Source organism: Phyllopteryx taeniolatus, chromosome 10 (genome assembly GCF_024500385.1).
Source record: "Phyllopteryx taeniolatus isolate TA_2022b chromosome 10, UOR_Ptae_1.2, whole genome shotgun sequence".
Taxonomy (NCBI): Eukaryota; Metazoa; Chordata; class Actinopteri; order Syngnathiformes; family Syngnathidae; genus Phyllopteryx; species Phyllopteryx taeniolatus.
In genome coordinates this window covers 1,955,127-1,966,520 of record NC_084511.1, presented here as the reverse complement: position 1 = coordinate 1,966,520, position 11,394 = coordinate 1,955,127, and the positions used below count along the sequence as shown (strand labels likewise).

The window sequence follows — 11,394 nt, the reverse complement described above, 5'->3', positions numbered from 1 at the left end:
TCCTTGAGAGTTTTTGTTAACAACTTGTACATAGAGCACGAAGCAGTAAGGGTAAGCTGCCATTTTCTGTTTGTCTGATTTTCTCCTGTTTTTGGTTAGTTAGGTTTAGTAAATGTATTGTGGTTTAATTTTATTTCACATAGGGGTTAGAAAGTGAATTGTTTAAAGTTAGACGTTATTTGTTTGTTATTTTGGCCTTGGCTTACCCCAAAGGATTATATTGAATTGTTCTGTTTCTGTGCATGCGTGGTACTAAACCGCTTGTCATCACAATTACCTGTGTCTCGCCGTTTTATGTTGCGCCTACCCACCCCTTGATGAGGCCATAACAACAGCTAAGCAGTTTCAGCTACAGCTAATATGATTGGCCATTATTGTTTGCTCATACTTAATGCCTCAAATGATTTTAAAACGCCTCTTAATCATTCACATGTTGTTAATTGATACTCTGACCACAGTTATGTTTTTATTTAGTTTGGCAGAAAATTGTTGAAAACTGTTCATTTTATCACTACCAAACAAAAACACTCCTACACAGAAAAATACTGGATTAGATTATATTGCATTTCCATGCACACTACAGTTGGTACAAAATACTACAGATCTGTGGTTAGGAAAAGGACACACAACAGTGTTGTTTAATAAAGGTTGTTGAAAATTGAGGTAAAATACACAGAAGCTCATAGGTAGTGTAAACTAATTTAAGTTTGGATCCTGGTTGTACAAAGCACTTGTTTGAACTTACTGTTTGACAATGTATAGAGTAGCTATTATTTTCCAAAGACGTAGGATGTGGTTGCAATTATTGCTCAGCAGGGACCACTTCCAGGAGAATCTGTAAGCTTCTATTGATAGAATCTAGACACAGAAAAAAAAGTACCATAATGTTAATGTCAATTGCTATTCGCAAACAAAACAATATTCAAAGATCATTCGTTTATCTTCTTAAAAAATAAAAGGGGAATGGACAAATAACATTATATTGTGGTCCTTGAAAAATATTTCAATTTAGAATGAGTCATGGATGGGTGCAGTCATTAATGAGATAGTCATAGTAATATGGGGGTTGAACAGACTAGTCGATGAGTCGACTACTCCGCAATTACTTCCAGAGCTTGAAGTTGACCCATAGCTAATCACTTGTTTTTGGCTTTGCTAAAATCATTTAAGTTCATTTTTCCCTCATTAATGTACAACCCCAATTCCAATGAAGTTAGGACGTTGTGTTAAACATAAATAAAAACAGAATACAATGATTTGCAAATCATGTTCAACCTATATTTAATTGAATACACTACACTAAGATATTTAATGTTCAAACTGATTGTTTTTAGCAAATAATCATGAACTTAGAATTTAATGGCTGCAACACGTTCCAAAAAAGCTGGGGTAGGGTCATGTTTACCACTGTGTTACATCACCTTTTCTTTTAACAACATTCAATAAACGTTTGGGAACGGAGGACACTAATTGTTGTAGCTTTGTAGGTGGATTTCTTTCCCATTATTGCTTGATGTACAGCTTCAGCCGTTCAACAGTCCGGGGTCTCCGTTGTCGTATTTTATGCTTCGTAATGCACCACACATTTTCAATCAAGTCAAGTCTGGACTGTGGGCAGGCCAGTCTAGTACCCGCACTCTTTTACTACGAAGCCACACTGTTGTAACACGTGCAGAATGTGGTTTGGCATTGTCTTGCTTAAATAAGCAGGGGCATCCATGAAAAAGACCTTGCTTGGATGGCAGCATATGTTTCTCCAAAACCTGCATGTACCTTTCAGAAATAATCCTGCCTTCACAGATGTGCAAGTTACCCATGCCACTGGCACTAACACAGCCCCATACCATCACAGATGATGGCTTTTGAACTTTGCGTCCATAACAGTCCGGATGGTTCTTTTCTTCTTTGACCCGGAGGACACGACGTCCACAATTTCCCAAAACAATTTGAAATGTGGACTCATCGGACCACAAAACACTTTTCCACTTTGCATCAGTCCATCTTAGATGAGCTCGGGCCCAGAGAAGCCAGCGGCGTTTCTGGGTGTTGTTGATAAACGGCTTTTGCTTTGCATTGTAGAGTTTCAAGTTGCACTTACAGATGTAGCACTGAACTGTTATTTACTGACATTAGTTTTCTGAAGTGTTCCCGAGCCCATGTGGTGATATCCTTTACATATTGATGTCGTGTTTTGATGCAGTGCCGCCTGAGGGATCGAAGGTCACGGGCATTCAACGTTGGTTTTCGGCCTTGCCGCTTACATGCAGTGATTTCCCCAGATTCTCTGAACCTTTTGATGATATTATGGACCGTAGATGATGAAATCCCTAAATTCCTTGCAATTGTACGTTGAGGAACATTGTCCTTAAACTGTTCGACTAGTTTCTCACGCACTTGTTCAAAAAGAGGTGAACATCACCCCATCTTTGCTTGTGAACGACTGAGCAATACAGGGAAGCTCTTTTATATCCAATCTGGCACTGACCTGTTCCCAATTAGCCTGTTCACCTGTGGGATGTTCCAAACAGGTGTTTGATGAGCATTCCTCAACTTTCTCAGTCTTTTTGGCCACATGTCCCAGCTTTTTTGGAATGTGTTGCAGCCATAAAATTCTAAGTTAATGATTATTTGCTAAAAACAATAGTTTATCAGTTTGAAAATTAAATATCTTGTCTTTATAGTGTATTCAATTAAATATAGGTTGAACATGATTTGCAAATCATTGTATTCGGTTTTTATTTGTTTAACACAACATCCCAACTTCATTGGAATTGGGGTTGTACTTAAAACTTAATTTTGTATATAAAATCAATAACTACAGAGTACATAATGTAACCTGTATGATAATTCCTATTACTCTAATGATCCCTTTCACGTAACCACTGGTTGAGACTTACCTAAAGCCCTTTGCAACCACTTGGGCCTACGGTGGAAGTGTACAAAGATGTAGTAGGCTGGGATCCCTGTCAGAGAAATGGCAAATCCAATGCCTGTGTTGAGTGGGTCTGAATACAGCGAGAGGAAGACCATGAAGAAACAAGTAAGGCTGAAAACCACTGGGATGAAGATCGGTACCTGGGTAGAAAGCAGGAGTGAATCAATCAGTTAGGTTGAGAATGTAACAATATCAGTTAAATTAATTTTTTGTTTTTTTCTCAGTCCTTCTGTGTTTATTGGAATTACCTCATTATCGGTTTCACCTGTGTTTTGTTGTGATTGTGAATGTTCATCAGGGGCATAGCACCAAATTCTAGGTTCCCATTCAGAAGCCTCGTGAAGGGCCCCCCATCCCACCCTAAACCGACCCCCATAAACTGTAATACACTGATTCCCAACCAATGTGCCGCAGCACATCAGTATGACATGAGAGATCATCGGTGTGGAGCAGGAAATCAAATATCACCTAATTGGTCTGAAAATTATTTTGTTCATCTGAATGAATGAATGTTTGTTCAACGATGTACAGTATGCCAGTGACGGTATAGTGACAGGCAGAATTAATTAATTGCTCTTCCACCAGATGGCAGAAGGTACATAATTAACTGACATTTTAGTTTAGTGGCATGAGTGATATTCTATCGCATGTAAAATAAGTGCGTTTGTATCAATAAAGGTTGGGAAACAATGCTGTAGTCTTTCCTGAAGTTGTTCTACTATGGTTTGTGAATTGTGTTCTTTTCAGTTTGGATATCAAAAGGCACAATTACTTTATTAATGACTCCCAGACTATAACACAACTATTATCATTTCCCTCTTTTTTTAATTTTATTTGTAATTTTTTTAACTTTATAACTGTCGACAGGGCGGCACGGTGGGCGACTGCTTAGAGCGCCTGCCTCACAGTTCTGAGGACCGGGGTTCAATCCCCGGCCCCGCCTGTGTGGAGTTTGCATGTTCTCCCCGCGCCTGGGTACTCCAGTTTCTTCCCACATCCCAAAAACAGGCATGGTAGGTTAATTGAAGACTCTAAATTGCCCATAGGTGTGAATGTGAGTGCGTATGGTTGTTTGTTTGTATGTGCCCTGCGATTGGCTGGCAACCATTTCAGGGTGTCCCCCGCCTCCTGCCCGATGATAGCTGGGATAGGCTCCAGCACGCCCGCGACCCGCGTGAGGAGAAGCGGCTCAGAAAATGGATGGATGGATGGATGATTATTATTATCTGACATGATAGTGGTGGTATTAAGAGGTCGATTATGTCCCCAGTGAAGGGCCAGGTACCACATTTATGGCCCGCCACCGTCATATGTGGTATGTTTATTTCTTGTGCTCCTTGTGTTTCAGTTCTTCAGTGTTTTTAATTCATTTTATTTATTTATTTTTTTCCAAACAACGATTTTCAGGTAGTTTCGTCTGCCTGGATTCCTGCACCTGTTTCCTTTATTTGGTCCACTTGCGTCAGTCGTCCCAAAGCAGAGGTGTGCTTAAGTGGTACTGGTAGGTATCGGTTATGTTGGTACCCTTAAACCAAGCAAGTGCTTCTCTGAACAAAACTATTGCTTGAATAAAATGTGACTGAAAAGCTAAAAGTGTGTTAATACTGACCTTAAAGGTACGTGGGAGGTCTGGCCGGGTGTATCGAAGGTAGATTAAACCAAGGACTACCACACCAATGGATAACCACCGCAGAAAGCTCATGAAGTTTAACAGACTGTAGATGTCTCCCAGAAACAGCTGGAGCATGGTCATTGGATACTGCACACAGAAGTTTTAAAGAATTGTAGGATTCTTCGATATTAAGGGCCTGATTTAATAAGGGTAGAAAGCTGTGTTTTCAGTCTTACAGTTTGGGTTGGTGGGTCGCCGTTGGTGGCTATGTTATGCCTGATCTACTAAGATTACAATCTTTACTAAGATCCCAAATACTGGGAGTAAATTGCATGTTCACTCACTCACTCACTCACTCACACACAGATTGCACGCTGTTGGTCACAAATGTAAAAATGTTGGAGACCCATGTATTTTACACCCAACTTTTTTTCCTTTAGGTTGATATGATGGTTTTGACCATGTAATATTTGAAAGAGCACTGAAGGTACAAAGTGAAGTTTGAAGTAATGGATTTGGAAGTATTAGTGAAGAGGCAAACAAACATATTGAGTTGCAGAGAATAAATCGATCGTTCCCCAAATTTTGGGGGGCCAGCAACCACATAAAAGCCATGTTTTGTTTGATTTAACTCACCCCAAGTGCACGGCAATTGGATGTATCTGCCTACTCTGCATAACACTGCTTTTTGTAACATGCAATAACGCACCCGAAAAACTGCTTTGGCAGAGGCCAACACTAGTTGTTACAGTTCAGTGAAATGACCCAAATGGAAGAAAATCCAGAAAACGTTTTGTCATCAGTGATATGGCAAGACTCCTTCTTGTGACTGGCTCTAAGTCATACCTTAGATCAGTCAGGAGCTCCAAAATTGCATTGGTAGACAATGTCGTAAAAAAAAAAAGTTTGTTTGTGGCATTTCAAAAATGTTTTACACGAACTGAAAAAAATCTGTTCTCCCTGTCGCTTCCTCGTCGTGGTTATGAACAGCTGAGCTGTTTGTGCCAGCCTTTCAGATGCGCAATATTTAAAGTAATAATCTACCATCACAATTTTCAAAAATAATCTACCATCACAATTTGTCTCAGGTTTGACAGTGTTTGTGCTAAATTAATCTTTTGCATATACTCCTCCCAGAACACGCAAAATGAACTGCACAGCAATTTTGTGCATTTTGCAGACGCAATCCTGGGTATGCCTGGTTAGTAGATCAGCTTCACATCTCTTTGCGTGAGCAATCAAGTTTGTACCTATTATTGCACGTGCAAACCATTAGTAAATCAGTAATATTTAAAATTTGAACTGTGGCCACAAAAAAATATTTGATGTGTTGAACTTTGCGTAAGGTAAAAGATAACAATAAAAAATACAGTGGTGCCTCTCAATACAAATTTTATTCATTCTATGGTCACACGGAAACATAGTACTCTATAATAATGTATTTGCCACATTTTCTGCTTCAAGACAATGGACATTGTGCTGCTCATTCTGGTGTGCGCACTTTGGGCACATGGGGGCAGTGCATTATGGACATACTGTACATTGAGACAGTCACAGTTCTTCAGTCAGCCGCAGTTATATTCGGCGCTCTTTGCAGAGAATAAAAAAGATACGCCTGTGAGTAATGTTGTATTATAATGTGTTGCTCCACGGTTTGTGCGCAAATATTTTTTGCTAAAAAGTTTATAACGCTCCGACATTGTTGCTCTTTGTTAGCCCATCTATGGGGTGCTGCATTGCTTGTTAGCATTAAGCTAAACGCACTTTTCTGAGGCAAACCTATGTGGTTGTTTTAAATACACAATTTGTAATTCTGTTTGTTTTATGTTTAGTTTAAGAGTAAACCTCAACTGGGAGTTAAGTTCACACCTATCTTGGCCCTGTCTCAAATTATTACTCAAAAGTCAAAGCAAAAAAATTTACCAAACGACAGCTTGTATCTTGAAAACCGTTTAAATCAAGTCACTCATATCTCAAAGCACCACTGATTGAAGAAACTAGAAAGAATTGAAATATTAGTTAACAGTCTCAATGCCATGAGGCACATTGAGCTGCAATTCCGGTTTCTGTAATCTGTAGTTTTTTACGGGAGCAGGTGATTGACCTGCTGCCCAAGACCAGCACCTGGTATTCCTAGGCAGTCTCCCATCCACATACTAACCAGGACTGACATTGCTTAGCTTCCGAGATGGGATGAGACCTGGCAGTATATGGGGATTGGGGAACTTGAAATACAGAATACCCTAATTCAGGATTAAGTAGTATGTTGCTATCAGCATTCGCTCTAGATTGTTCCTTGATTGTAGCCAACTGACCAGTATGAGGACGGCAGCTATTGGAGTGTTTCTGCGAATGTGAATCATGGAGTAAACCTCAGGTAGTTGTCCTTCACGTGATGCCACCAGGAATGTTCTGCAAAACACACACATATATCAATCAACTTACTTCCTTACTATCCCAAGTGTGTTTGATCATGCCAAAATTGTTAATACTGTTGTCAAATGTTCTCTATTTAACTAGTTCCTTCAACTGTCTGTCCCACTGTAGTTACAATGTTTACAGAAAAATGTTTTGTAAATGCAACATACCGGTGTTATGGAATTTTCCAATTACCAGGTGTCTTAATAAAATGGCTGTGACATGCTTCTGTCATATTATGCCAAACTCTTTCATCGTGGGCGTAATGTGCCAGAAAGTAAATGAAATCCACAAAGTAGTGACCAATTATTTATTACGTAAATTTATGTTTCATACATGCATTTCAGTGCCAATTTTTGAAATTGCACAATACATATGACGCAAGCATTTTGTTTGTCCACTTGAAGTCACCATCTGTACATATAACATAAGCACATACCTATTGGGCATGACTTAAACATCTGCCCATGCGCACATGGGCTGATGCGCACAATTTCCTGGGTTAACCATTTGCACCGTTCCTCACACTCACGGTTCTGGGAATGCAGTCAGCAAAAAGTACTATGGGTACCCAGAATTCAGTAGTAGTTGTAGAAAATCAAGCTAAAAGGTGTTCTGCATTTGTTCTTGTCAATATTGTTATGAATGTGTACATTAGCCATTCGTCGGTTGATATTTGTGAATTTAATAAAACTGACTCTGGCTTGTATTTTAAATGGGTCAGTTACTCAGTAAGGTTTATTTTATGAACAAGAGCCCAATTGACTTTCTGTGAGTCATTGCTGCCACATTTAAATCAATTCCTATAAAGCTGACTGTTTCAGAGAGGTACAGGTGAGTAATTGCATTACACTGACCTTTCATTAAAATCCATGATGCACTGAATCCGCAATACATTAACCACGATATGGCGAGGGATTAGACCCCTATCTCAACTGAACATGTTCGATTTCAGTGGCGACCTTTTGCAGACTCCTCTATACGCTCACTGCAGAGAAAAAGCTTAAGGAATCTTAATATCACAAATCTGCAATCAATCAATCGCCAAATTTATGTGGATATCAATATGTATGCCTACCTCAACCTCTGAAAATATCAGAACAGTTGTACCAACATTTTGATTTTATGGACATTAAGCGTTTTCTTTTCCATATACGCTCACAATATAGAAAAAGCTTAACATTGCTTAATGACACAAAACTGTGATCACTTGTCACCAAAATGTATATGGACATCTCTAATACTACCCACTTTGACCTCTGAAAATATCAGATTGATCGGCCCAATATTTTGGATTTTATGGACGTTAAAGCATTGTCATCTTTATTAGAGGATCGTACCATGGACTCCGATGAAAATTCAGGACACATCACTCCTGCATTTGTGAGTTCAACAGCAAAAGAAAACAATACCTAAATTATCAGTGACATAAGTATTCTTTCCTTTTGCTGTTGAACTATCAAATGCTGCCTGTCAGCCTTTTGAGCTCCGAGCTCTAGCTGCACCTGCACGCAACAAGCACTACTCGTTTTTATAATTGTGAGAAGCCAAAAGTGAAATCACAATTAAAATTTGATTGATTACCTAGCCCGTACGTTAAAAGTGTAAACTGTTTCATTTGAATTGCAAGCTGTTATCAAGCCTGTGTCTGCATTAATAAATTACACACAAAAACCTGTCTTGCCTCTCTGTAGGGAATTAATCAGTATTAACTTTCAATCTCCACACACACACACAAATTACACTCTCCTGAGGGGTGTGCCAATAACAGAACAGCTTTGCTAATGTTCTAATTTGTTTATACTTTTCCACCCTTTTTAACTCTTTGGTGTTGGTTTTGCGTCATGTCAATGCGTTTTGAATTATTTACCCGTGAGATTCTTTCGTGGAGAATATCGTGTTGTACTGTCGTTGTGTGTGCCTGTCAGTTGGCATTCTGTTCAGCTCCATTAACATTATCCTTTAGTATTTTTCCACTCTTTCGTCATGCTAATCCATTCGCACTATTACAGCGTTTTTAACCGTGATTTTTTTTTAATGTTTTTTTTTTTGCAAAGTATGTATTTTGTCTACGATGCTACAATCATGATGTCCTTCGCTCTGTGGTTCTCCAAGGTCTTCCTATTCTATTTGGTGACTTCGATGTAGTCTACAAGACTTGCTTTGTCAGTAAAAGAATCAATTTATTTATTGTCAATTTATTGACAAATCATATGCATTTCATAGCATTGTAAAATATTTATAATTATTTTCAGTTGATCAGAATCGGATGCAAATGAGCAGATTATTTTTAAAATATATTTCCTTTTTGTGCTGTCTACTCCGCTATATCTCAGAGGAAGATTTTTACTCCCGACATTTAACATTGGGATTTTTTTTCTGATGACCTCTGCTCTCTTCGTTCCTTGTCTGTTTATACTGTACATCTCTGTTCTCTAAAATTAGGTTGCTTGAGTTTTGTTTTTAATAAACTGAACACTTTGGTGTTTCTTTATTGGTTGAGGAAACTGCAAATATACAAATTATAAATCCTTTTGGATGAGCTGGAATATACATTGTCTTGCGACAGTGTAAAGGCTTTAAAATAAGCACAACTGAAAAATCTTCAGCAGTGCACACCATAAATCGCATGGACATCGGGACACTGCCTCTGCATTGGCAAGCTGTGGTGGTTGTCCCTCTTTTAAGAGGGGGACTTGAGGGTGTGTTCTAACTACAGGGGGATCACACTCTTCAGCCTCCCTGATAAGGTCTATTCGGGGGGTTCTGGAGCGGATGGTCTGTCGGGAAGTAAAACCTTAGATTCAGGAGCACCAATCTAGTTTTCTTCCTGGCCGTGGAACAGCGGACCAGCAATAAACCCACAAAATGTGCTTTTTGGACTTGAAAAATTTATTCAACCGTGTCCCCTGGGCAGTCCTGTGGAAGGTGGAGCATGGGGTACCAGAGACCCAATTGTTTGCAGCAAATTCACACACAAAAACAAAAATTAAAAGATTGCCGGACAAGATTTGAGTAGCACCACGTCCCTGGAGGTGTTGCTGTTCTACGTCGACTGACCAAGACAGATCCCGAGGAGACCAACTTTCCTCAAGGCCTCGACATGCGGCGCTTCATTTCATTCAATGGATTCTAATGCGCAGGCACGGTGGCCGACTGGTTAGAGCGTCAGCCTCACAGTTCTGAGGTGCGGGGTTCAATCCCCGTCCCCGCCTGTGTGGAGTTTGCATGTTCTCCCCGTGCCTGCGTGGGTTTTCTCCGGGCACTCCGGTTTCCTCCCACATCCCAAAAACATGCATGAATTGGAGACTCTAAATTGCCCGTAGGCATGACTGTGAGTGCGAATGGTTGTTTGTTCCTATGTGCCCTGCGATTGGCTGGCAACCAGTTCAGGGTGTACCCCGCCTCCTGCCCGATGACAGCTGGGATAGGCTCCAGCACCCCTGCGACCCTAGTGAGGAGAAGCAGCTCAGAAAATGGATGGATGGATGGATTCTAATGCTGTTTTAACTACATTGTACTGCATCGTATGATGTGATAGATGTTACCTACCCAGCATCCATTGCAGCCTGGTGTCACAGATGAAATAGCTCTTAAAACCAGCTCTTTGAGGTGATTTAGAAGCCACATTTCTTTTCTTCCCACTTATTTGTCACATTCTTTCTACAAGCCTGTCTTGCACTTAGCAGAAGGGGGAGTGGTGGCAGTTCCATACAAATCACACAGGGGAGATGCAAGAGAAAGAGGGAAAGGGGCCACAAGGAGAGACACCACAAAATCAGCTAGTAAGGAATAGCTAAGAAAATGAGTGACAGCAGGAAAAGCTGTCAAATCTGGACACATTTCATCTGTACTAACAATATAAAGGCAGAGTGTAAAATCTGCAAGAAAAAAATCCCTTATCGAGCTGGCTCCCCAAATAAGGCACCCTTCCATGTAATGGAAAGAAATAAAGCCAAGCATTTGAACCTGATATTAACGAAGATTCTAGTGTGTCTATGCGACTGTTGCTGCCGATGCTGGAGACGGTGCATTGGAGCAACGTCAGTCCCTTTCTGAGAGAATGTTCTCCAACACAGGGCAGATCATTTGTGCCAGGAGTAACCAGATCAGCTCCTCAAAGCTGAAGAACTATAGGCAATTTATCTCGTCTAAAGTTGTTTTTCTTTTTCTTATACAGTGATTGTGTTGTTTTACTTTAAAATTGTTTAGTCGAAAAAGGTTAAAAGCTTAAATAGTTAAAAGTTCAATTGGAAATAGTTTTGTTCAATAAATGGTAGGACTGTGCTGAGTCAATAAGTAAAGGCATACCTTTATAATCAACACTTTTTAAAAAAACATACCGCACATCTGATTTGACGTTGGTAGCTGCTAATCAAGTGTTTTTGGGTTGAGAAAGAGGCAAAGCCGCTTACAGCAACAGATCAGT

At 39.9% G+C, this 11,394-nt stretch overlaps 1 protein-coding gene across 2 annotated transcripts in view; it reads right to left on the bottom strand.

Moving 5' to 3' along the window:
- Positions 1-605: 605 nt before the first annotated feature.
- The window catches only part of slc7a11 (solute carrier family 7 member 11), a 60,895-nt gene continuing 50,106 nt past the window's right edge, over positions 606-11,394 (bottom strand). For both annotated transcript variants that reach the window (XM_061787699.1, XM_061787700.1), the window contains 4 exons: positions 6,863-6,959; positions 4,545-4,694; positions 2,898-3,075; positions 606-858 (listed from right to left, as the gene is read on the bottom strand). In XM_061787699.1, coding sequence (XP_061643683.1) covers positions 803-858; positions 2,898-3,075; positions 4,545-4,694; positions 6,863-6,959 — 481 coding nt within the window. In that variant the 3' untranslated portion in view covers positions 606-802. The remainder of the gene's footprint in view (positions 859-2,897; positions 3,076-4,544; positions 4,695-6,862; positions 6,960-11,394) is intronic.